Source organism: Ursus americanus, chromosome 14, assembly GCF_024610735.1.
Source record: "Ursus americanus isolate L20-20 chromosome 14, mUrsAme1.1.p, whole genome shotgun sequence".
In the NCBI taxonomy this organism is placed as follows: domain Eukaryota; kingdom Metazoa; phylum Chordata; class Mammalia; order Carnivora; family Ursidae; genus Ursus; species Ursus americanus.
The window spans coordinates 26,755,164-26,782,104 of record NC_142140.1 but is presented as its reverse complement, the minus strand read 5'-3'; the positions used below and the strand labels follow the sequence as shown (position 1 = coordinate 26,782,104).

Below are 26,941 nucleotides of genomic sequence, written 5' to 3'. Positions count from 1 at the left end.
CTGACTTGTCTTCATTTTTGGCATCAGACACGCTTGTGAAGCACCTTTGGTTGCCTTCCCTTCTGTATAAGCTACTTACAGGGCTTAAGATGTTTCCCTTCTTGGGCACAAAGCTTTGCTTTGGAGAAAGAAAGAACTGGGTAAACTGTGAGCAGTGCTGCAGGTTTGTCAGTAAAGGGAAGTTGGTAGATGGAGAAACACGTTCTACTTATACTTGCTTATGTGTAAATTTGATGGCGTGTGGTCAGGTTTCGTTTTTCTCCAGAGGTAAGTTTTTTTCTGTAGCTGGTGTGATCCCTTCCTTGCTTTCCACACGTCTTCCCTCCCTGGCAGTGCAGTGCATTTTGGTAGTATTCAGAGCACAACATAATCTTTTATCTCTAGAAATTGGGTCAGTTTTTCCATTTGCAAATCATTCTAAGAAATTAAAAATTATTTTCGTTGCTTAAAATAGTAAGAAAAGCAACTGATTCGTGTTTTGGAGAAAATGTGCATTTATTACATGAAGGAGTCAGTCTGGTTTCAACCCCCACCATGCCACGGACTTCCCATTCCCTCCTTAGATCAACCAACTCCTAAGTCATTTCTAAGAAGCTCCTTTCGCCTCGGGTGTCCTTCTTACACTTCCTGGGAAGAGGTTCACTCAATTTCTTAACCCTTTTTGCTTCCATTCCCTTGCAGGTAACCTGGCCATGGACAGCAGGAGACTCCGATTCAAGGAAAGGGGGTTGGCAGGAAGGCACAGGGTAGGAAGGTCATTGTCGGCAGAGGGAGCAGACTGGGCAAGCACAGGTGGGAAGCAATGTGGAAGAGAACCATTCTGGGTGTAGCTTCTGGAAAGGAGGGGCTGAAGGATTGCAGAAGTCGGCACCAGATTGTCAAGGACCTGAAGCCTTATGGGGCCTTCATCCTCAGGAACATACAGTTTAACCAAATGAAACTGTCAGAGCCCAGAGATTTTTGGGGCCCAATGCCAGCGTGCTGCAGGTGTCAAAAGTAAAAGCCATTCAGATCTTTCCCTTTTTCTTGCACTTCGCTCCCTTTTGCCTCCAACCTTATCCTTTACACCTTTCCCTCTTCTCTCCACCTCCCCCTCTTCATCTTAATCAAAAAGCTCTCCCCTAAATCGAGCCTATGGCCCTCCCCCTTCTCACCCCACTTTCTACTCTTTCAGTCTTTTCTTTCTAGTAAGAAACTCTTGCTCCTGTTGCTAATGGGAGTTAATTAAACTGTCTTTCGCCTTGTAAGGCTGTGTGATTCTTGGCACTTATTATCCACGTTTCCACAACCAAAGCCCAGGGACCAAAGCTGGCTCTAGCAGAGATTCTCTTTCAGGAGAGGGTGAGACGGAGCCAAAGGAAAAAGTTTTTAGGAAGAAGGGGAGATTCAAACACATAATTTAATCCTTTTTTTTTTTTTTTAAATCCCATCACATAAGGGGACCCAGTAACTATGGAGGAAGCATGGGCAGGTGAGAACCTTGGGATAAAAATAAGGTACGGTGCTGTCGTAATAATCCAGGTAAGAGCTACTGAGTTTGCAAAACTAAGGCAGTGACCAAGGGGGCAAATAGGAAAGTGTTTGCAGAAATACTTCACAGGTAGAACCGACCGGTCCTGAGGTCTAATTATGTTGAACATTTAGGGGAAGCTTGAACCCAAGGTAACATACAATTTCTAGCTTCGCTAAACTGCTTGATGAGCCAGTGAGACAGAAGGAAAACCCTACAACACTGAATTTGAGTAGCCACGGGGAAACTCACATTTAGTGCCCGGCGACTGTATGTACAGCCTGGATGGAGCTTAAGAGAAAGGTGTGAACTGTAAAATGGAGGGTTGTCTTTCATTCTTAGATGGTAAATGAGGTCATGGGAGTGTATGAGTTCACCTAGGAAAAATAGGGTTGCTATTAGATTTGGCTCATTATTATATTAAAATAACGCGCATCTAGTTGAATGCTGAAAGTGTCCATTGACGCATTTTGCAGACATTCTCACAAAGCCCGCTTAGAGTAGGTATTTTTGATCCTAGTCAAATGGATGAGGAACATCTGAGAAGTTAAGTGTCTTGCCTCTGGTTCCGCAACTGCTGGCAGCGTTGCCAGCCTGTGAACTCAGGTCTGTCAGATCAGTGGTTCTTAATCGTCCCCCCCCCTCCGATTTCAAGATTCTCTCTGCCAGAGGCACAGGCACACCACACCTTATGTTCCATCTCCAGGACTTCAGAAACCTGCAGCCCATCCTCCGTGGCCCAGTGAAGGAAGAAAGCCCAAGACGAAACCCTGGGGAGTGTATTTTTGGTGAAGACAGAGGATGAGGTTGAAGTGGTTTAGTGAGGAGTTTAGACAGTTGACTCCATTGTATTTAACCTCACCAACCCACTCAGGTAATGTTTTGCTTTTATTTTTTTTTCCTCTTGCCTCTTTCTCCAGGATCATTGGAACAACAGGTATTAGTTGAGTAGAGAAGTTAGAACCTGGGCAGGGAGCTTGCCAAGGAATTAAAGCATATGAGGGTATGGCTAAGTCATTGATGATGGCCTTGATTAGGGCGTTCAAGGAGCAGAACCGGAAGCCACCATGTAGAATCTTGGCAGACACTCTCAAGACATGTTATTGGCAATTACCCTCCTGGTAAGTCTTACGATCCTCCTTCCAGGTAATTTGTCTATGACGAGACAAGTTAAGTGATTTATTCACCGTCCCAGAGTTAAGTTCACGTTCAAATCAGTGTGGCTGTTACTGGAAGAGGGGCTGACGGAGGCGGACCCAGGTTACAGTTACGGTGGTGGTAGCACAGCACTTTGAGGGACGGGACAGGGAACAGAGGACTAGGTAGTAGGGGCTGGAGAAGAGTATCAGGTTTCAGTTGGAACAGCAGAGCTCTTCAGAGGTGCTTGTGATTCCTGGGTCCTGGGTGAGACCTTGGCAGAGAAGCGGCCTGGGGGGCAGAGCACCGAAGTTCAGGCTAAGGAGCTGTGAGGCGAGGCTGTTACTGTGTCGGTGGCCGGTTTCAAAGGGTCTGGGGTTGAGAGGAAGAGCCAGCTGCGTGGTCTGGTGTGAACAGGACGGAGCGGCTTGAGGTCTGGGGGCAGTGAACAGAGAATCGGGCCGGTAGGTGGGTGGTGAGCAGCGTCAGAGAGAAGGCATTTTGAACGAGGGCGGAAAGCCTCCGGCCAGGAGAGCAGACCAGGGAAACCGTGGACTTCGTGTTGGCCCCGAGTTCCTGAGGCGTATCTGAATGAGCAGGACTTCGAGAGACGCAGAGTCCTCAAACCCCAGCTAGAGTTCCATCAGCCTTGATGCTCCGGTTGACTCTCGGGGGGTTGGTAAAGTTGCCGGGGCGCCACCTACTGGCAGTCTTGGCTGAGGCGGTCACGTCCCTGAGGCAGTGTCCGGGTGTACAGCAGCGACAAGGAGGCCCATCGTTCACCGGCAGGTTGTCCCTTTTACTTCTCACAACCAATCTACGGGCAGATGATGACGCCAGGCCTTCGTGAACGACGAACGGAGCCCCCCCCTGGCGCAGACCGCGACGGTTCGCACTGTCGTCTGTGGGTCCTCGGTGACACAGGGATGCACGCCTGTGGCGCGCTGCCTTCGAGACCCGCGTTCGTGCAGATGGGAGTTTGCCATGGTTTTCCGGACATGGGTTTACCGTTACCCCCACTGCCACTGCTGGCAGTTGGCTACCATTTGTAGTTTGTACAGCACCAGGCAGTGAGAGATGATCGTAGTCCCCCTCCTTTCTTCCTCCTAATCGTGAAGAAACCTAAGATTTCAAGGATTCATTTAAAATTATGCAATTCGCTAATGATCGGTAACCTGATCGATTTAGGCTAATGCTTGGTCAGGCTACGACAGGACTGAAGGTGTTCGGTCACAGAATGGGTACAGAATGGGGCGGCAGTGCGGGGGCGGCAAACTCGAGTGCCAGTGGGGCCGGCAGGTAGTAGAAGGTAACGGCAGGCTGCGTGGACGGGCCCTGCTGGAGAGCCTGTGCTAGCCGGTCGGCTGGACAGGGAAACTGAGCCCAGAGTTAGCCTCGTCTGTCTTTTCCACAGAAGCTAGATGAGTGATCTTTGAATTGTGTTTGCAGTTTTTAGATGGTGACCGTAAATGAATTTTTATCTTGACAACTAATGGGCGGGGGGCAGGCATGGCGGTGTTGCAGCTTGCAGGGTGACCAGTGGCCAACGTCCCGTCATCAGGAAGCACCCTCTGCCATCCCGACTGGCTTTGCTCTTTTGAGCTTTTTGATCCCCACCTGTGGGAAACGTAGGTCTGGACCTAAAATTTGACAAGCCTTTTATCGGGTTTAAAATACTCTGTCCATAAAGCGGACGTTAGCATTCCATAACTACGTAACACATTGTTTGTAAGAACATTTTTTAATCTCCAGTTGAAATACAAAAATCTCAGGTTTCAGTTTAGTCTATAAAAGTTGGCCAAGGTGGCAGTTTGTTCATCGCGTGTGACAGTTCTAACACACAGCCTACTAAGAAATACATGTTTTCGTCTTTTGCTCGAGCGCGTAGTGCTGTAGTAGTGTTTTCACCCAGACAGACCGCAGAAGCCTGATTGATTGCTGCTCCGCGCTGCAGATGAGGGGAGAGGCTCCGGCAGGGGTGAGGCGGCGGGGGTGAGGAGAGCTGGGGCCAGAATTTGGGTTTTCTAGCTTTAGTGTCAGTGATAGTTCTCCCATACATTATACCCTCTTATGCCCTCATTTAAAAAGAGGTATGTTGGATTCTAACTTTATTTTCACCTCCAAACTGATACTTTGAGCCTAAGTGTTCCCCTGGGATTTGTAATTACATAGAAGAACTTATTACCAATATGTAACAGGAGCTCCAGTTTGTATTAAAAACTGCGTATGCCTAGGATTAAATGCGGAGCGCATCGAAATGCTGAAGTGGCTATCCCTGCCGGGCGGAGCCACAAGGCACTCCACCTTAGTATCTTGAATTTCTCTTGCAATGAGCATATGTTCTTTTTCACCAAAAAAAAAAAAAAAAAAAAAAAAAAAGTGACTCCCTCACCTCACTGTGTTGTTTCCCTCATAAGTTATTCTACTAGACCTTTATCAGCTTCAGGAATTTTCGATTTCCCTATCTTGAACTCGGGATGGATATAGCACTCGTTTCTTTTAGCTTCCCTCACCTGTCATCCTCGCCTAATTTTAGGCAGTTGGGCTAAAATAGTGAAAGAAAAATAAAATCAAGTATGTTTTAAGCAAGCAGAGGAAAAAAGTGTTTTGAGAATTCGCTGTCTAGACCAGGAGTTAGTCTAAGCCTTGAATGAAAAGCCAGAATTGCTCTGTGATCACATCCGTCCCAGAGGTCTTAGAGGTGGGAGCCCAGGGAAAGGGCTATTTTAAGAAACTGACGTTTCAATTCTTTTTTCCCTTTAGTATGAACTGCAAGGAGTCAATATGCTAAGAACAGAATTCTAATTTTTAAACAGACACAAGGAACACAGTGAGTTCTCAATGGCTACATGTTGGGTTTAACAAATTGCCCTGATTTTCAGGTTCATGGGTTTAGAGTACTTATATTCACATTTTCTTCAAGAAATTATAGTGATCATTGTTATAAGTAAGCATTTTCGGAAATCCGTAAGTGGATATTCTCAAATGCTTAAGGCATAGCCAGCATTTTACTGGCCTGCCATTCACCATATGGCACCTGCAGGAAAGCGCTGTCACCCACGGCCCCTCCTGCAGCACCGCAGTGACGCTGGTTACGGTCATTCTGCTAAGACATTGCTGTGAACTATGTTGTTGGCAACCGTGCTTTGATTTCCCAACCTTCATTATTTCTAGTTTACTTATGTTTTTATCTTGAATGACTGTTGAATTGTAGCACATTATTTTCCATTGACTGAGAGGTTTTCTCTCTTGTTAATAATGAGTCATTCCGCTCGGCCCACAGCTAAAACAGCGTGTAAACTACAGAAGCAGACTTCTCTCCCCTTCCCTCTACAGTACAATGCCGTTTACCACCTCTTTTGAGCTCCGCTCTACCCAGCGGCTTTGTCAGTCAGCATCCAAAAGGCTTGGGATCATCCCAGACTTTTCCTCACCCTCTCCCCCCCGCCAATTCTTTCAGCAAAGCTGGCTGCCTCCCCCGTCCGCGCCGCCACTCTCAGGCATCTCTGCAGCTGGTGACACTGGAGGGCCATTCCTCGGCTTAAAGCCTCTAGGGACTTTCCCCTCTTTCTTCTCCCAGGTATTTATTTGCATGTTCCTCCTCTATTTCAATGTCACCTTAGCAGAGGCCTTCTGTGACACCCCAGAGGAGAGCTCTTCACGCCCTACTTCACTCTGGCTCCTTTATCCGGTTTTAGATTTCTTTTTTCCTAGCACTTAGCCCCATCTGACTCAGCGAGCTTATATTATAATTAAGAGAAAAACAAGGAACACCTTTGTTTTCCTTACCGTGCTTCTGTTTGTTGGGGGGAAAAAAGATCCCATTGCCAACATCGATGTAGGCTTTTTTGGTTGTTGAGACTGGCAGATTCTGGAATCCGGGGTTATGGTAGCCTCCTCAAAAGCAGTAACTTTTTTTCTGAGGGAAAGCTTAAGATACATTTATCTTCCGTCTTCTGTGTACTAAGTGGGAGATGTGGTGTTTAGTTATGGACTACTATATGGCATGTACTCTTCTTTCTAAAATTCAGGAGACTTACATGAGGGGCTGTATAATCCCTCTTGTACTGTTCACATTTGAACTCAGGCACTGTAGTCTCAGATTAGTCATTATTCCATTAAACCAGAGATGTTCAAATGACATAAAATGACCTTATTTTAACATTACTGGACCCTATCCTTAAAAGGTGGAATAAAGAAAAAAGTAAATTGAAAGAAAGAACAATGCAATATTTATTTTATACAGTTGAACTGGGTACATAGTAAAGTAAGCTATAAAAATTCCAAATAGTTATCTCTAAAGGAAATCCTTCGTTTACATGGTTTTACATATTAATTACTCTGGAAAGTTTCTGAACTCTGTTTAGCAGCAGATCTCCTTTCTTGATAGTTTCTTGGTACTGCCAGTTCTTGCTATCAGGTCTATAAATAAATTCAAGAAAAAAATGAATTATTTACCAGTCACATTACTCCATAACAAGAGCTGACCTACTTTTAAAAGACGACACTTAACACACAAATGACGCACAAACTTAGCAGTACCTGTTGGTCTCCACTATTTCATTTACTTTATCTATTTTGCAGTGTAGTCTCCCTGCAGCAATAAATCTGGAGAGCTCCCTACAATTAAGAGGAGAGGGGAAAAGGCATTAGTATGAGCCTTATACAAAATTCTTACACTGCACTAAATACATGCTTCCACTGTCTCTCAAGGTAACATTCAGTTGGCTTCCAGCCTGCGCAGAGGCTGAGAAGCTCGTCGCTGGCCGACTGCAGGATCATCCCAGAAGATTAAATCACTTACTGGAATAAACGGTAAATTCATATTGAGTGTAGGTGTGAAAGAATGAAATCATTCATAAGCATATCTTTAAAGCTTCAGAGAAAAACTTGGAGGCGGGAAAATAAGATTTATTTGGGGGGGGGCGCCTAATGAAACAACAGATGCTCAGGATTTTCAAAATCCTTCAGAGCACAAAAGGAAAATTAAAACTGAAGAATACGCCAAATAATGCCCAGCTGATGTTAATCTGTTGTGCGAAAGTATTTCTGAATATCTGTACAGTCATGACCCAAACCTCAACAACAAGCATTAGCAATGAAACACAATCGTCTACCAACAAGGAGGAAAAAAGCAAATGCTTAAAAATGTACAAGAGCTGTATGAAGACTTTATATTACATGGCAAGATGACTGCTTTAAAATAAAAATCTACTTGTAACAGAATTAAATTTAATAAAAATTATACGACCATTTACTCTCCCAGATACTAAAACATCTTGATCCTAGCACATAAACAACAAAGAGACTCTAAGTCCTAAACAAATTCCTAACAGAAGTGCCAGCTGCAATCCGTGGGAAAGGGCTGGTTAGAATGGCGTTGAGGCGGCCTCACTGTGACGAATCCTGGGAAAACCTGGTAAACCTGGTTTCGGTGGTGTTATCCTATGTGGACATTCTCTGTACATAACTAAGTCACGAACTAAACAACAACGTGGATAGAGGATGTCTGCAGTGTAAACTGGGGATAAAACCCCAACAAATCAGACAAGTGGTTCATTAAAACACAAAGTACATATACAAAAAAGATCAATTTCACTTATTAAAAATGCAAATTAAAGCTGTAATGAAAATGCCATCATTCTAGGGAGAACAAAGCATAATGCAATGTTGAGGAAGGTCAAAGCCAACACCATGTCTCACACTTAGTGATATAGACAAGAAAGTGTGTTACTTGGATTTGTGCTTTACAAGTATCCTAACTAATTGCCCCTGGTGGTCAGTGGCGAAAGACCCACTATGCCTTCTGTACTAGTTTTGTCGGGGAAAAAAAAATCTATGAAAAGGAACTAATTCTTAATCTTGGTATTAAGAAGAATGAGAAAGCATTAAGTATTTTTAATAAGAAGTATATACTTGTGGAAAATCTGGTTATGAGCTTCAAAAAGCTTGAAAGACAAAAAAGTTACTGCTATTGGAAGAAGTTAAGCTGAAGGTCATCCTAAACTAGCAAGCACTGTTGACAGAGTTATGGAGCAGGCTTTATTTCTATACTCTCAAAATCTATCTGGATTCCAGTTGCTACAGTGTCCAGTCTTTTTCAACTGTTTTTGAGTTATGTTACTGAGTGGCTTTCTAAACTTGTGTTCATTTTCCAGACCCTTAAATAGTTCCATCTCCACAGGGAGCTGCTAATCCATTTGCAACTATTATTCTGGGACTGAGGTTCACAGAGAAAATTATACAAGATTTAAGGCAGGGGGAAACCTCTGAAAGTGGTTCTGACTTACAAGGAGCTCCAGAGATGAACTCTGACTCAAGGATGCCCTCTGCTGGGTTTCGGACAGACTGCTCCATCCGAAGAGCCTGACTACCGACACACCTAAGCTGACAGCACTGCTGCTGCCCGTGTGGGCATCGCCGGACCTGAGGCCTGACACTTACCCTCTGCCCAGACTACCCGACGAGACTCCACACAAGCTGCTAACTCCCTAGCCTGGCATTTAAAGCACTGCTTGTCTCAGTTCCTGTACAGACTGCCACACACTCCATCACAGCACACGGTAGGCTACTGGGCTCAAAAACATGCTCCTACAGGGAGTTGTGCTATTTCTTCCATGGGGAAAGCACTTTTTTCCTTACCTTCTTAAAAAATCTTAAAAACGCAGCGCCATCCAGTCTAAAGGCCCACCAGAAGGCGTCTGGGGATGTGTCCATTTCTCAGACACTTCAATCAAATACGACTCCTAGGTATGCTCATTCTGAACTATACGCATCAAGAATAATCTGGGCACAGCTGCTTTCCTGGCTACGACAACAAAATTTAACTCCCAATGTCCCATGTTTCCATTCAAGTCCCATTGCTGGCTTTAGAGCCAAACCACTTGTCCTCTCCCTACGTGCCATCAAACACCCCAGGATGACTCATCTTCTCCAGCCGTGGGTGTTTCTCCAAGCCCCGAGCATGGTGGCTCATACACAGAAGGTATGCGGTAGTGATGAACCGAGTATTTACTGAACACACAACCTGCCAATCAGATTTGCATCCCATGTTTCAAACAGAAGACCTACCAACAAAATTGTGTCACACAGTGCATGGGTTTCTAACCCAGTAGTGTTTCCTCAAATAATGGCCCCTTCCTATTCTCCCAACAGTATCTTCCTGAGTCTAAGGAAGTAGAGAAGTGGAAGAACAGTGAAGAATTACATTCAAACTTACCAAATCAGACCCTCCTTACCTGAAATGATTTTTATAAGGGAGGAAAAAAAGAATCTGGGAAAACGCAGATGTGAACTGGGTATCCAAAATTTAAAACAAGATCTTTCTAGATAACAGCCAGAGCTCTACGTATACATACAACTTTTGCCTTTAGAGCTGGTCTGCAAACATGAAGGAAAAAAACCTGAAATACCACCTGAAATGTACCACGTCTGGAATGCGGAGGTCATCATCATGAGTCGTAAGAGTGCTGCAGTGTGTCTAAATGACACGTTCCTGCTCTAGTGCATCTTACCCACAACTTCATGTGAGCCTCAGATGGCCCCCAAGTAGTGAAAGCTCTATCACCTCCAAGGGACAGTTAAGAACTGAGGAAGGGACAGAACCAGACCAAGGTCTCAGGACTATTCAATGGCAGAGCTAGAACAAGGAGCCAAGCCAACCCTGTTCTTCATGCACTGCTCACAGTAAGCCACTCGTTCCACTGAGTCATGAGAATCAGACTCATAATGGCCATCCCTTCATCCCAGTAACCAGCTCTCCCCGGCAGTGGTAACACGCCTGAATTTCAAAGAATAGTTCGGTTCCAAGATAAAACCAGCCTAGGAGGACCAGCCTTCTATTTTGGTAAGGATAATTTTTAAGATGCAAAACTATCACTGCCTTTTTTCTTTCAAAGGAAGAGAATAAGGGAATTTCTGGTGGTGATGGCTCAATAGTTTAGGTTATACTTAAGATCTGTACCTCTCATCAAATGTAAATATGTAAAACTCAAAGCAAGCCTATAAGCAGATATGGGGATGAAATGTACTGGATCTGAAACTTACTTTGAAATGGTTAAAATACAGGATGGGCAGATATGTGATAAAGCAGATACAACAATTATAGAATCAATCACCTATTGGGAATTCACTGTAATTCCTTAGAATTTCCTACATGTTTGAAATTTTTCATAATAAATTAGAAAAATCAAACCCCTAAAAAGATAATTTTTTTTAAAAATGAAATCTATCATCACTGAACTTTACTATATAACTATCTTTTTCACTGTGGGCCACTGAAAACTACACCAGCACTTAACAGATCTTCGGGAACCACAGATCTAGGTACCATGAGGACAGCACATACTCTGAATGTGTATGTCTCCCACACTCCACTCCCACTACCCTCGTCCAAGCCACTGCAACAGCTCCTCCAGGAGCTACTGTACTCAACAGCCCACCGAGTCTCCTGTCATCTTGCAGTCTGTGAAGATACGGCTTCATGCTCTAGGACTCTAAAGTGCTTAAAATCCTCCAGTGGCCTCTTACAGGACCTAGATTAAAACCCAAGCTCCATACCATGGCCACCTGGCCCTGCACAAACACACGAGTGCCTGAGTCTGCCACTACCACGCCACTGCAGCCACACGCATCTTTTGGTTGCATTTTATTATCTCCAATGATTCATTTCTATCTGAAACTACCTTATGTATTTATTTCTTACTTGCTAACTCTACCCATATAAAAACCATCAAATATTAAAGTCCATGACGACAAGGACCTTAAACAATGCCAACCATACACTAATGGCTTAGTAAGTATTTGATGAATCACTGACTTAAGGGCTGAAAGTCCCATCTTTAACAACTAACGTGACCAGAACTGCAGCAGCAACCAAAAACAATGAAGGCATTATCAGAGAAAATACATATGACCTTAATGTGAGATATGGGAGAGCCACCTAGGAGTCACCACCATAGTAGCAGTGTGGTCCACAAAGAAGGGACAGAGTACTGCTGTCACAACTGCTCTCATACATACCCTTTTGCAAAATCACCTGACCACTCTACAACTCAGTATCCCCATCCGTTAATAAAAGGGGCACATCATGAAGACAGAGATGACAGATGATTGTTCTGATAATATTTAGAGAAAAATTGTTACCCTTTTTTTATAACCGAGGGAAGCAAATGTAAATGGAGAAAATGTACAAGTCGAGACATTAAAAGGTAACTTTAAGAAATATGCATTGACATAATATTATTTATACTTACTGATCAATGAATTCCACACCAACACCAAAGGCTTCTGCCATATAGCCAAGAGTTAATGACCTGTAGGATTCCAGCAGCTGGCTGTATGCATGAATTCTCATTTCTCTTACATAGTATCGATAATGAGGGGCAAAAAGCCAGTCCTTTTTCATTTCCTGTTCCACAACAGCTGCAATGAATAAGATGACAAATAATGAGATAGAGTTCTTAGAAATCACGAAGAAAGATCGAATGGTAAAATGTACACTGATGAGCAATCCACACAAATACAAATTATTTTACTAAAGAACTACTTTGTATCACTGCTCTAAATAGCTAGGATATGGCAGTAAACCAAAAGACAAGATCCCTGCTGCCACAGAAACTAAATTTTCAGAGCAGAGATAAATGAATAAACAAGATACTCTTAGTAACAAATTCTATGTAGAAAATAAGAGTGACAGGGCAGCTAGGAGGCCTTCCGCTGGATTGGGGTAGATAGGGAAGACCTCTCTGAGGAGCCAGCCAAACAGCAGGAGGCACAGAGCAATGCAAACAATGCAGAACTCCCACGGCAGGAAGAGCCAGGCTCAGCCCCAGAATAGAAAGGACAGATTCAGTATAAAGCAGCAAGGGGGCAGCTACAGGGATACAGAAGGTGAGCAACACAAAGGAATCAAAAATACACTTGTGTCTCTGGCTTTAACAAGCAGCAAATCCCTGGAGAAAATCTGTGTTTTGTTTTTTGGTTTTGGAGATTTTTTGGAGGGGGTAGGGCAAGGGAGATTCACAGTGTTCAAGTGGATTCAGCTATTGCCCATGCAAATGAAGATACCAAGGAGATATTTAGGCACGGGTCTGGCGCTCACTGGAAAGTTGGGGGCTGGAAACATGAATTTGGGAATCACTACCATCCAGATATATTTGATGACAGAACGAAGATAGAGACAAAGGCAATGACCGGGTCTGAGGCAGTCACTGAGAGGTCTAACGAAGGATGAGGTGGCAGGTCTGGGGAAAAGAAGGGTGTGTTATTGTTCGAGAGAACAAAATTGTGGCAAGATGCAAAGGCTGCTCAACATCAGAAGAGAGAAGGATGAGCAAGGCTGAGCATGGCTTAGCAACACGGAATCGATGGCCTTAAAATGAGGTGATGGTCATTCTCACAAACAATGAACGCAATGCAATAAACATCAAGTCATTATGTTGTACAGCTTAAAATTATACAGTGTTGTATGTCAGATCTCAATAAAACTGCAAGAAAACCTATGGAAGAGAATGGGAAGAAAAATGTTGGTCAGGATGGGTCACATTCATAAGCCAAACATAAAATATTTTCTTCTATCATTTATGTGCCATTTAAAAGACGACTCAAGAGTTCAATAAAAACTGTCCTCGGAAACAAGAAATGAATAAAATAGGAATATAATTATTTTTCTCAGACTGGCTAAGAGTACGGTGGGGGGAAGGCTCTCTTCAAATGATGTAAATTGAGGGGTGCCTGGCTAGCTCAGAGGAGTGTGCAACTCTTGATCTTGGGGTCACGAGCTGAGCCCCATGATGGGTGTAGAGATTACTTAAAAATAAAATCTTTTAAAAAAAAATCGATGTAAATTAAGAGAAGTAGAAACTGTGAAACTATACATAAATCAGCACAGGGGATATAGTCAGGAATGTATTAACTTTGTATGGTGACAGACGGTAACTAGATTTATATGGTCATCATTTTATAATGTATATAAACATCAAATCACTATGTTGTACACCTGAAACCGACACTGTATCTCAGTTATACCTCAATAAAAAAATTGTGTAAATATAAATTGGCACAGTATTTCTGGAGGGCAACAGTGATCAAGATGTAATATATTTTCACTTTGTAAAATTCATTTTCTTGGATTTTTTTTCCTAATGAAATAAGTGGAAGTAGAAAAGATGAATTGTAAAAGAATGTTCAAAACAAAATCGTTCACCATCAGAGAAAACTGTAAACAGCATAATTTTTTAACAGTAGAGGATAAATTATGGCACATCAACACACTGAAAGAGGTCTTTTAAAAGGATAACTAGAAGCTCCAAGGAGCTCCACCTGCTTCATCTGCCACTACATCTGCAGTGTCCGATACATGACAGCTACCTAACAATACTTACTGACTCAATGACCAACTATTTTTATAGAGTCATGAAAAGATATTCGCATTATATTGTGAAGAGAAAAAAAGCTACTTAAAAAACAGCTTGTAAAATACACCCACATATGTTTAATGGTGTTACATGCTTGTATCTCCGGATACAAATGTCCCTGAAGAACACACCTGAAACTTGATAGTGGCAGTCACCTCTAGAGAAAGAACCCTGGCAATCATTGGTTAGGGAGAGCCTTTTTCTTCTTTATAAGACACTGTTTGAAATTTTTCCATTTGGAAAGATACATAACAAAATCTTCCAATGATTATCTCTGGAAGAATTTTGTGAGTGAACACAAGTATGGATTTGGGAACAGGACTTTCTCTATTTTTAATTTTAAAAACGATTGGCTATTACCTAGAAAAGGATGTAGTTTCCTTTTTCAAATGAAATATTTTAAAGTACATACACTATGAATATTCAGGGAAGCAAAAAGGCTTACAAAACCAAATAAATCCTACATGTCTCAGTACACTAGAGAGAATAAATGATACAAATAATGATGACTGATAGTAAAAAATTTAACTATCTTGTCTTCTGCATTTAAAATATCTGGGAAATGTATAAATTTAGTAGAGATAAAAGTTTCACCCACAATGTTCAAATAAAAGACTGCTATTAGGAATGCGGATGGTAGGAAGACATTAATACCTAAACAATTCAAAGGTTTCCCAAAGCCATGAATTTCATTTCATTTTTTTCTTTCCTCTTAAATTATTTAATTAATGCAACAGGTTTGCACAGAGCACACAATATGTACAGGCAGTGTGCTGGTGTCAAGTTCATTACAAAGATTAAAAAAAAACAAAAAACAATTTGCTCCCAATAATTCCAGTTAGCAGAAGGAACCAACTGTAAGAATCACAAAATAAAGTACTATTTTAAAAATGGGGCATATGACCAAAAAGCACACGAAAGAGGTTCAACATGAGGGAGATCAGAGAAATGCCAATAAAACCACCAGATACCACTTCACACCCACTAAGATGCCTATAATCAAAAAGACACAATAACAAGTACGGGATGTGAGGAGACTGAAACACACACACACTGCTGGTGGGAATGTAAAATGGTGTAACTGCTCTGGAAAACAAGTTTAGCAGTTCCTCAAAAAGTTAATCAAAGCGTTACCGTATGACCCAGCAGCTCCAATACTAAATACATATATATCCCCAAGAGAACTGAAAACATAGGTCTATACAAAACACAGACAGATGTTCCTTACTGTCAAAAAGGGGAGACAACCCAGATGTCCATCAACGGATGAAGGGATTGTAAAAATGTGGTATTTCCATGTAATGGACTATCATTCAGCCATAGAACTAAACGGAGCACTGAGACATGCCACAACACGGATGACCCATGAAAGGATGATAGGGAAAAGGAACCAGGCAGGGTGCCACACAGATATGATGCTACTCGTATGAAAGTCAGAGTAAGAACGTGCAAATCCATGGAGATACCAGCCCCAGTGGTAGCTGGGGGAGGAATCAGAAGTGACTGCTCAACGGATACAGATTTCCTTCTGCAGTGAAGACGTTCAGAAATTAGTGACGATGATTGCACAATCTTGTCAAGATAATAAAGCCACCAAATTTTACACTTGGAACTGGTGAATTTTATGGTGTGTAATTTATATCTCAATTAAAAGGGGGGGCATAAAATGAGAGCTCCCCAGGAATGCAGGGAAGGGATTCATTCTGACTGAAGGAAGAAGGGAAAGGCCCCACATTTGAGCAGAATAATGCCAGGAGATCCGCAAGGATAAAAAAGAACAATAATTCCCCAATAGGATCTTGTGTGCAAAACCCACCTGTGTATATGTATGAGAAGATGAGGCCAAGCAGGTAACTCATCACACCTCAAAGGACCTATTCCCACATTAGATAGGATAAGTAGTATGAATTCTCATGAAACAGCCTAACTATTATTCACAGAGAAAGCACTCCATAAACACTGGGCCAAAACCCACTTCAATAGAACAAGCAATGGGGTACTTGGGTGGCTCAGTTGGTTAAGCACCTGACTCTGGATTTCGGCTCAGGTCATGACCTCAGGGTCGTCACATCAAGCCCCGCATGGAATTCTCTCTCACCCTCTCCCTCTGCTCCTCCTCCCGTTCACTCTCACTCTGTCTAAAATAAATAAATCTTTGGAAAAAAATCTTTTTTTTTTTTTAAAGATTTTATTTATTTATTTGACAGAGATAGAGATAGCCAGCGAGAGAGGGAACACAAGCAGGGGGAATGGGAGAGGAAGAAGCAGGCTCATAGCGGAGGAGCCTGATGTGGGGCTCGATCCCATAACACCGGGATCACGCCCTGAGCTGAAGGCAGACGCTTAACTGCTGTGCCACCCAGGCGCCCCTGGAAAAAAATCTTTAAACAAATCTTTAACAGTGTAAAACATCAATCTTACCTCTTGGGCTATATATAAATGGGTCACAGTCTGCTAACCACCACCTCCTAAACAGAAAGGGGCAAAAAACTGAACCACACTAATCAAAGACTTGCAGCAAAGACCTGCACAGTCTGTCCCATATGTGAACAATCATCTCATTTATCTGCATACAGAATCAGGATTAAGACAAAGACAGATCATTGAAATGAGCAGCTCTATCCTTACCTAAGGACTGGAAGAAAACCGAGTAACGACACTCATAGAGTGAAAACAGGTACTGCCGGACGGCTGGAAGGCTATGCAGCACCTCAAGGATCTCAGCTCCTTTAATCACCTACAAATTAAAAACAACAAAAAAATGTATGCTTTAATGTCTATTTAGGTTAGGAAAGCATGGAGTAATTTCTAAATATGAGTATTAAAGATTCAGTCATTACCTTTTCCCTGAGATCTGGTCTTTCTAAGGCAATCATGCTGACATAGACAGTGTAAGTCACAAAGGTCTTATAATCCATAAGTTCATAGGATGTGAATGTTGAAACTGTGTCAAGGAAGAGTTCAGCTGCCTGTTTGAAATCACGAATAGCCACACAATAAAGACCTTGATATACTTTTAGGCGGTTTCTCCTGTCCCAATCTCCTCCTTCCTCTATTAAGCTATAAATAAAAAAACGTAAGGTCACAATCTAGAAACAGACAAGTCCACTTTTTGTTCAGTTTTGTGTTCTTTTCAAACAGAAAACAACTCGAATCAAAAGTCAATACTTAAAGAAAACATTTTACTAAATAAGCACATCAATTATTTGACCTAACTTACTAGCTGTAAATGAAATAGGTAAATTTCTTACATTGGTTTCTTATTTACAGCATAAGTTACAGAGAATATATCACCATCATTAAAAAGTACCTTTTGGCCTTCTCTGTGTTTCGTGTGATGAGATCATTATCCATATAAAATAATCCAATCCTAAGAAGATAGAACACAATATCCAGTCGGTGACCCAAGGCCACAGTTTTGTCATATGTCTTGCGAAAGGCTGTCAGAGCACCCTCCTGTCAAGAGAACCAAGGCAATGGGTGAGAAAAGGTTAAATGTTTCAAATGCTATCAGCTGTGAGGAATTCTCTTAACAAGGGGTAGAGGGAATTGGTAGGAGTAGGGACAAAATAAGATACCCAAGAACTGATAACTGTCAAAGCTAGGTGATAACTGCATGGGGGGGGGGGGCTCATTATACTTCTCTCCACTTATATAAAATATAAAAAAATACATCAGATATGCCAAGCATATACTTAACATTCTAAAAAATAATACAAGAAAAACATTACAATTTATTCTCACTGGTTTCAACATTCTTTGTTGCACATATTCAGCACTATCCCCCTCAATTGAATATGCTATTTTCCTGTAAATTACCACACTACTTTAAGGGTAACAGAAGTTTTACCTTAGTCACTGACCATGAGAATAAAAGAAGTATTTAAATATACAAGTCTGGTTCAAAATATTATGGAATAAAATGTTTCTACTGCTTTAAAAACACAAACATGAATAAAATCATTTGTCTATACGTGGTACTTCTTTTTCTGTGTCTGGTTTTATGTAATTATAAGTTACACCTGATAAATTAATAATAGGGGCTAGCAAGACAGTAACGGGCACAGCTGGCACTCAGATCTTGGTTTCTAAATACAACTCCCTGCCCCCCCCACATGCTAAAAGAAACCAAGGATCCTTGGAGAAATGGATGATTCCAGGTTTGGAGAGTAAAAATAACAGGTGAGCCTATAACAGCTTGTATGAGAAAATAAGGAAAACCAAGAAGATGTCAAAGACTTCTGGAAGGAGTTTCCACTAACACACCTATAAAAAAATGAGCACCATAAAGAGTAATGACTGACCAATGGTAACACAGTGAATAATAAAAATCCATTAAATAACAGTTAATATATTTAAAACAAGAGTACACAGAGAAAAAAAGCCCTCCTTTTGGAAAAATGCTATTTAATAAACATGGAAAATGACACGAGCACATCATCGACTTTTAACTCCTGATACTGACTCGAGCATGTCCTTGTTGAAATTCCTCAAATCCAGAACCAAAAGCTTTAAGTTTCTCATTCACATGTAATAATGTATCCTCTTTAAAACCAAACCACATCACAAAACTGAGAAAACCGCACAAACTATTTGCTATTTTTTTAAAAAGATTAATTTTTAGAGAGAGCAAGCACGAATGCACACTCACGGGGGAGGGAGAGAGGGAGAAAATCCTCAAGCAGACTCCCCGTGAGTGCAAAGCCCGTCGTCATGAGGCTGGGTCTTACGACCTTGAGATCATGACTGAAGCTGAAATCAAGTCTGATGCTTAACTGACTGAGTCACCCAGGTGCCCCCAATTAGCTATTTTTAAACTTCTGTATTTCCCAAATTTTTACAATGACCAAATCTCAAATTTACAATAAGAAAAATCTTGTTTTAACCCTAAAAGGGGACGCCTGGGTGGCTCAGCTGGTTCAGCATCTACCTTCGGCTCAGGTCATGATCCCACGGTCCTGGGATTGAGCCCCACATTGGGTTCCCTGCTCAGTGGGGAGCCTGCTTCTCCCTGTGCCTGCTGCTCCCCCTGCTTGTGCGCACTCGCTTGCTTACTTGCGCACGCTCTCTCTCTCTCTAGCAAATAAAATCTTTAAAAAATAAACAAACCTAAAATAATAATAGTTCTTATCACTACCATTTGAGCTCTCTGCCCCTATCTTTAATCCTCCTTAAGTAGGAACTGTTGTTACCATATTTTACGGATGAGGAAATGGAGGGTCCAGTTAATAGTAATTACTGAAACCAGAACTCTAACCCAAGCAATCTGATCCAAGAACCCACACTATTATACTTTTTTATATTGATGCCATGACATCTGTCATCTAACTACTTCAGGATTCACTGCTTAAAATTAATGACATTCAAAGCCCATCCTCCTAACCACTATTAACACAACTGCTAAATTAAATTCAAGAGATGTAACACCTGTGGGCATCCATCTCCTGCAGTGATAGGAAAGTGTCCATCAGGTTGGCCACTATGTGGAAGAAATGGCCACATATATTAAGACAAAAATCCTTCCTTGTCCAGCAATTTCATTTCCCAGAATATACCCTAAAGGACGTTAGCATATATCCACAAGGAGGCACATTCAAGCAGGTTTCTACAGCAGCAGCTTGTACTAGCAGAAACAGCTGAAAACAACATCCATGTCTATCAACAGCTGAAGAGCTAAGTAAACTTTGGCACAGCCTTACAATGGACTACTAGCTAGCAGTTAACCAGAATACGTTAACGCATTTATGTACATTAACGTGGAAAGATCACGATACAATGCTGAATGAAAAAGTGAACAGGACAGGGACGCCTGGGTGGCTCAGTCAGTTAAACGTCTGCCTTCAGCTCCGGTCATGATCCCAAGGTCCTGGGATTGAGTCCCGTATCGGGCTCCTTGCTCAGCAGGGAGCCTACAGCTCCCCCTGCTTGTGCGCGCACTCGCGTGCTCTCTCTCTCTGACAAGGAAATAAAATCTTTAAAAAAAAAAAAAAAAAAAAAGTAAACAGGACAATATGAATACACCATGGTCCCACTTATTAAAAAGAAACTTTTTTAGTATTTAATGATATCCACATGGGGCTCAAATTCACGACCCCAAGACCAAGGGTCACACGTTCCACTGACTAAGCCAGGTAGGCACCCATAAAAACAATTTTTTAAAATACAATACTACCTAATTTACATGCCTGTAAATATTCAATAAAACAACTTAGGGTCACCTTTGAGAAGATAGAGAATAAAGAAAAATCAAATACAACTTCAGCATTTACTGTAATATTCGGTTTCTTATAAGGAGACTATTGTATAAATGATAATTTTTAAAATTCAACAGAACCAATGCTTTCCAACCAATGTGAGAAAAGTGCACTATTGAGAATGATCCCACTTTTGTAAGAGCAGTAAACCAACAAAAATCTCTGCGATTGCCCGTAAGTTTTTACTGGCATGGACACAGAGAAGCGTAACCACACCTGGCTGAACAGGGAAGTAGAAATCTTTTTCTTGACTCATTTTTGTGTTGATTCGCTAGGCCAGGTAAGCACATTACCTTGTTTTGTTTTGTTTTTAAAGGAAGTTAATTTCTGACATAGTGCCTCTCTGCGACTATGCAGAGAGGGGGAACCACCTCCACCCACCTTGTCGCCTATCCGGCACAGGTACTCGGCCTTCGCCATCATGGCATCCCGGATTTCGCTCTCTCCCAGATTCTTCTCTGCGTCTTCCAGCTCCTCGTCCAAACGTTTCAGCTCTTCCTCGTTCGCCTTCTTCATTTTATTAAGCAGGTCCGTGTCCATCTGCCAGTCGAGGGATTTGCACAGGGCTTCGTAATAAGGAGCCATGTCTAAGAGCCAAAAAGAGGGGCATGACTTAAGAGCGGGCGCCCCTGGTACCCTCAAAATTAGTGTCCACCCCCTTCTTCCTCACACACATACACACACACACGCGCGCCCTCTCGGGTAGTCCACCACTCTCCTCTCCGTGACCAGGAAGGCATGGGACAGAAAAGCCTGGCAAAGGGCTTGGCAAACTTAAACGTCTGCTGCTGAGAGACTGGCATCAAGGCCAATCCTGTTGGCCTCCAGACGGTTTCTGTTCCAACAAAGCCTTCAGGCCGGGGAACGGGGAAGCCTGCTGAGATACACCTTCAGACATCCACGTTCAAGTCTACACAGCCCAGGGGCACTGCCTGCCTGGGAGGGCAACCGGCACCGACCCCACACTTCCCCGTCATGCCGACAGCTGACCTCTCCCACAGGACTGCCCCAGCCCGGCCCGGCCGCTAAGGACAGCAAGCCCTGAGCCTCTCTTCTGTGTCTGGCTCGGAGCTCGAGACCTCGGCATAGCCCCCCCGCCCCCAAAGCGGCTTTCTGAGAGGAGAGGAGCCCCCAGGGATGCAGACCCCCTCTGAGAGCAAGGCTGGAGGGCCCCGAGGGCACCCCAGCAGGCCCGGAGCCCCTTCGGGGAAAATGCCCGCAGGCTCCGGGGCGCGGGGCCAGCCCAGGCCTAGGCCGCTGACTCGGCGCTCGCGCGGGCCTCACTATTATCCCGGACGGCCGCCATCAGCTCGTCGCGCACGGCCGCGTCCCCGCGGTGCTCGGGCAGGCTGAGCAGGAAGCGCAGCTGCGCGATGCGCAGGTCGGGGTTCTTGGGCAGACCCTCCTCCTCTAGGTTCTCCAGCGGCATCTCGGCGGCGGGGGTACCAGCTGAGGGCGGACGGCAACTCGGCGCGGACCTGCGGCGGCTGCGGCAGCGGAAGCGGGAGGAGTCGGCGAGGGCGCCCGGCCGTCTCCAGACCGGCTTCCGGTCGTGGCCCAGCCTCCGCCAGCAGCGCTCCCTGCTGGACACGCTTCGGAACACCTCACGCGGCCTTGGCGCTGGCGCCCCCGTGTGGTCACGAATGGCTTTCCCTCGCTCCTGGCCGCGACAGACCGCCCCAGGATAACGTGCTGCCCAACTCTGAAGATCGATTTTCCGAAACTCTCCCTCCCTCCGTTTTTAGCTAGTCTACGTTTCATTCTGTTTGTACAGATGCCAAAATTTGTGAAGTCCTTCCTCTTTGAGCAAGATTGTGTATCAGCTATTGAGCAAGGGAGAAATAAAAGCCTCTGTGCACTGCTCTAAAACCCATGTTCTTTCTGCTAGTCTAAAAAAACAGCACACAGAATTCTGGTCTTAATACAACATTAATATTTTGTTTACGCATAATTTAAATCATTGCATGCCTGCATTTTCAACCTTTTTGTTCTTGTAGCTACAGTCTTCAGATTTGGTAATGGTTATGTGAAATTCCACCCAGTGAATTTGCCATTATTTGCTTTTACTCTTCCCTTCATTACAGGTGACTTTGGTCGTCCAGGGTTGTTATTTTCTTAATATAAAACATGAGATGAACATCACAGGTCATTTGATATTTTAGTTTTTTTCCCTTAGCATAAATTTCCATGCAGCGTTAATAGACAAAAGGTAGGAATGTTCTGTTGAGTTTTAAATATTTAATGTCACATGGTTTCCCAAACGAATTGAACCAGTTTATACAGCCAATGAAAGATTTCAGACTGCCACATTGTTGCCTGCAGTAAGCATTATACCACACATTTTTTGTGATTTACTAGTTTTGGTAAAAATAAGCATCTTGAAGACACCTCAAATGATAACAAAGAACATAGAAAAACAACATGAGGACTCCATCACGTTAAACTTTTGGTGAAGAACGTTCTAAACATCTTTCATTCACTGATTCAACATATTTAATACATGGTTGCAAAGTACCAGGGACGGTTCCAAGCACCAGGGACAAAGCAGTGAGGAATACAAGACCCTGTCCTTGTTGAACTTAACATTCTAGAGACACTTAGCTTCACTGAAATGTTCCTAGATATATTAATAGGATCAGTCTATACTTGTACCTTATAAACTGTTCTGTTCTATCCACCACATATTGTAGATAACTTTCCTTGCCAATAATATGGACTGACATCATCACCTCTAATGATCACATAAGATTCCATTGTTTTTATGTACCAACTTTTGTCCCATCAGTCCTTAATTGCTATCAGTTTGGATAATTACGTCTCATAATTATCCAAATAAGCAGTCTCATAAATGCCAAAGTGTTGATTACCTATGTGCATATATTTTCACATTCGTACAATCATTTCTTTTTTTAAGATTTATTTATTTGAGAGAGAGAAAGTGAAAGAGAGAGAGGAGGGGGAGGGGCAGAGGAAGAGAGAGAGAGAATCCTCAAGCAGAGTCCCTGCTGGGAGCAGAGCGCAATGTGGGGCTCCATCCCAGGCAGGCCCCCAAGATCACGACCTGAGCCAAGATCAAGAGTTAGGCACTGACCTGACTGAGCCACCCAGGTGCCCCTATACAATCATTTCTTAACCCACATCCCTAGAAGTGTAATTTCTAAATAAGAGAGGCTAAGCCTTTGTATTTTGTCATATTACATAGGGATTACATAAATCATTTTTCCAAAAAGTGATAAAGCAACTTACATTCCCACCAATATTATTTTTTTAAAAAAAGGACCTGTTTCCCTCTTTGCCAATACACTTTCATCAACCATTTTAAGTTTTGACAATTATAGCTATGTTGTTTTCCTTTACATTAATTATTATGTGGTTGAATTCTTTTCACATTTCTACTATGTATATTTCCTCTTAAGAAATACCTGTTTTGCTTTGTCAATTCCTCTACGGAATTTTATTAATTTGTAAGCACTCTTCATATCTTAAGGATACTAGCTGCTTGTCAAGTCTTGCAAATTTCCTCCTGGTTATTTTTTTTACATTTTAATAGAACCTTTTCAACATAAATATTCAATATTTATATAGTTAAATTTTATCAATCTTTTCCTTTATTGTCTCTGTTCTCACTGTCACGTCTTAGTAAGATCTTTCCAACATCATGGTTTGAAAATTATTAACCCATGTTTCCCCTAATATATTTCTTTCTTTTTTCTCTTCTTTCTTTCAGCGCTTTAATCTTTGATCCATCTGGAGTAGATGTCTAAAGAATATGGTATGTCATATTTAAAATATTTTTACAATTTACTAGGTTAAAAAAATATATATATATACACATACCATAACGATATTTTTTTAATCCACAGCCCATTACTTGACATAAAATTTGACAGGAAAGAATATTTGCAATTAGCTTTATCTTAATGAAATAAGCCTGTTCTCAAACGCGTACTCTCCTGCTTATGTAACCCACAGGAATGGCAGCTCTGTGTCACATGACCCAGAGCTGATTAGACCAAGTGAAGCCAAAGGAAACCAACTCATTGTCTGGTTGGCAGTTCATGACTCATCTGGCACGCCTCAACTAGATGAACTGGTTGGGTGAGTTCTGTTTTCTTCAGGAGAATTTCAACTAGGAAACTCCCTAGTGCTATTCAGAAGGAAGCAGTCCAGGAAAGCCAATATCTGAATAATAATTCTAGAATAATAATTCTAGAAGGAATAGAAAAACCTGGGAAGGCAGAGATCCTAGAACTGAAGGACATGGCATTTCTAGTTCGAAAGAATCTACTGCGTACCCAGCAATGCAGATTTTTTTTTTTTTTAGATACCTCTTTGCAAAAACTTAGCACGCTGGGTACAAGGAGACAATTCCCAAGGTTTTCAAAGAGAAGAAATAAAGGTCACTTACAGGAAAAAGAATCAGAATGAAAGATATCTTCTGAAATGCAACACTGGGGACCAGAAGTCAATGGAGCAAGGCCTTCAAAAAAGATCGATACTCAACTTTTATTCTGCAAAGAATATGGGCGTTTGAAGACCTGCAACATCTCAAAATTTAACTCCCAGACACCCATCCTCAGAAAGGAAGTCGCAGGGGATGAACTGTCCCTAGAAAATGGGGCATCCCACCCAAGAGAAGAGCTATGTCTGGGATGGTATAAAGGTAGATTTTTAGGACAACAATCTTGCAGGTGACCCAGAGGGCTACCCATCAGAAATGCAGCAAGAAGTGGGTTCTCCTTGACAAGGCTCTCTCTCTCTCACTGTCTCTCAGTCCACAAGAAGATTTTACTCTAACTCCGAAATCTATCCACAGGCTGACTGCTTTCTACCATCCTTCTTGTTTACACTCTGTCCCCACTCACCGTCATTTCTAACCCGGATCACTGTGTTCTCCTCACGAGTCTCGCTGCTTCTCCCCTTATGATCTTCTTGGCCGAGCAACAAAGAAGGCATCATCCTTTCAAAATTTAAGTTCCCCATTTTACTTGTGCAATCAAGCCCTTGCAGTGGCCCACAAGGCCCTACAAGATGGCATTTCCCAACGTCCCCCCCGCCGCCCCCGACGTTTCCTTTCACTCGCCCTGCTGCCCGTCCCGGCTCCAGGCCCCTGCCGGCACCTACCAGCCATCTGCTCCTGGCAGGCCCTTGGCCCTGACCATTCCCTCTGCCTGGAACGTGCTGCCCTCATTCCGTTCAAGGCTACTCAGGTGTCACGTCTCAGAGGGGCCACCCCACCCATTCAGACTTACGTCTCCCCGCCTGTCCTTCCAATCCATTTTACCAAGCTCAATTTTTTCCCATAAAATATCTTCTAAAGTACAATTTTTTATTATACTTCTTGCTTATTTCTGGCTCCCCCAACTGCAGGGTAAACTCGAGCAGAGCACAAATTCTGTCACATGCACGACGGTTATGTCCAGTGCCTAGAACAGAGCCTGGCACGTGGCAGGCACCCACAGAGACTTCCCGAGTGAATGAACAAGTGAATGAATGGGGTAGGGCTCCAGAAGGGAGTCTCGAAGAAGAAGAACAAACAGGCCAAATACATGACGAGTCTGAGAATTCTGAGAACACATCGATAGTCTTGCCCAGGAGTTCAGGGGTGAGACAGTTATAGGAGTCTGGAAAACTATGCCAAAAGAACACAAGACGATTACGAATTCCAAAGTGGTACCAAAGTTGTGCCAGAAAGCAGGTGGAACTCTAAAATCCTTCATGGGCTCCCTTGTGAGCGACATTTTTGTAGTTATAAAAACGTAAATGCCAGGCAAGAATAGAAGCGAAGCTATGACAGAAACAGACTGAAAGCGGGGGCGGGGGGCGATGAAGGCGGGACCTGCGATTCCGGACTGAGGCAGGTTGCTGTGTTCTTTGTCAACACCAGTTCCCCTAATGTTTCTGGTCCTAATTTTTTTCTTCTTCAGTCTGATAAAGGTACTTCCATATACTTCCATTTTGACCTCAGTCAGTACTCTCTGATTGATTGTGTTCTTTCCAGCTTATGTCTTCACTCAGGCAAAAGACCCAGAGGGCAACGCATCCTGTGATGGGAACCTCAACTACCCCCCAAGCAATAAGGGACAACCCTGGCGCCAGGAGGACCCTGAGTGATGGACCCAAGACAGTGACCCACCTGACCTTTACTGCGCACCTGCACGCCCCACCACCTACCGGCCTTTGTCCCACATTCTCCTTACATACACTAGAAGTATTTTCAGCTTTCTGGTGACAGTCTTTGAGATTCCAGTCCACTATCTTCCCGGTGTTGGCCTCATTGAAATAAATTCCTTTCTAGTTTCACCATCACTCATCTCTCTGTCTTTGGATTCTGTCAGTGGTGAGGGGAAGAGCCGGGTCTGTTCAGGACCCTGGGGTCCCGAGCATCCAGTTACAAGCCGGGACTGAACCTACTCTCAGAGAGGCTGAGAGTACGTGTCTGCATGGGGCTTTATCTTCCAAAGCAGGGAGTTCAAAGTTAACATTTAAAACCGGAAAAGAAGGAAAAAGTAGCACAAGTAAATTGTTTGGAAATATGGGGGCCAAACCCCCAAAACACAGGGTTAAAGTGATGGTCTCCAGACGGCAGGATTCTATTAGGGTGATGCTGTCATCCAGGCCAA

The 26,941-nt window shown here is 42.9% G+C and overlaps 2 protein-coding genes across 12 annotated transcripts in view; one reads left to right on the top strand and one right to left on the bottom strand.

The window, feature by feature from the left end:
- The window catches only part of ATXN7 (ataxin 7), a 147,882-nt gene extending 135,979 nt beyond the window's left edge, over window positions 1–11,903 (top strand). For 5 of the 10 annotated variants that reach the window (XM_045807526.2, XM_087866881.1, XM_087866882.1 and 2 more), the window contains one exon: window positions 682–6,718. In XM_045807526.2, the coding sequence (XP_045663482.1) occupies window positions 682–750 (69 nt within the window). In that variant the 3' untranslated portion in view covers window positions 751–6,718. Of the gene's footprint in view, window positions 1–681; window positions 6,719–7,360 lie in introns of those variants that run through there. The other 5 variants (XR_015726657.1, XR_015726656.1, XR_015726655.1 and 2 more) reach the window with 5 other exon arrangements.
- Window positions 6,857–25,287, bottom strand: PSMD6 (proteasome 26S subunit, non-ATPase 6). Of its 2 annotated transcripts, none has more exons than XM_045807530.2 (8): window positions 25,184–25,287; window positions 20,700–20,905; window positions 17,375–17,520; window positions 16,905–17,124; window positions 16,693–16,801; window positions 11,902–12,070; window positions 7,190–7,267; window positions 6,857–7,069 (listed from the first exon to the last, which is right to left on the bottom strand). In XM_045807530.2, exons 1-8 carry the CDS (start codon window positions 25,275–25,277, stop codon window positions 6,973–6,975), a joined length of 1,119 nt encoding a protein of 372 aa, XP_045663486.1. In that variant the 5' UTR covers window positions 25,278–25,287; the 3' UTR covers window positions 6,857–6,972. The 2 variants fall into 2 exon arrangements, with proteins under 2 accessions (XP_045663486.1, XP_045663485.1); XM_045807529.2 differs by lacking the exon at window positions 25,184–25,287 and adding an exon at window positions 21,603–21,828.
- Window positions 25,288–26,941: the final 1,654 nt, after the last annotated feature.

Bases quoted from the DNA above. Each gene is read 5' to 3' on its own strand.
- PSMD6 (XM_045807529.2), bottom strand. From the start codon at position 21,747: ATGCCGCTGGAGAACCTAGAGGAGGAGGGTCTGCCCAAGAACCCCGAC. The intron at 17,521-20,699 runs GTGGGTGGAGGT...TTCTCTTGACAG, and splicing joins TGTGCCGGATAGGCGACAAG to GAGGGTGCTCTGACAGCCTT. The intron at 7,070-7,189 runs GTACTGCTAAGT...ATTTATTTATAG, and splicing joins GAAATAGTGGAGACCAACAG to ACCTGATAGCAAGAACTGGC.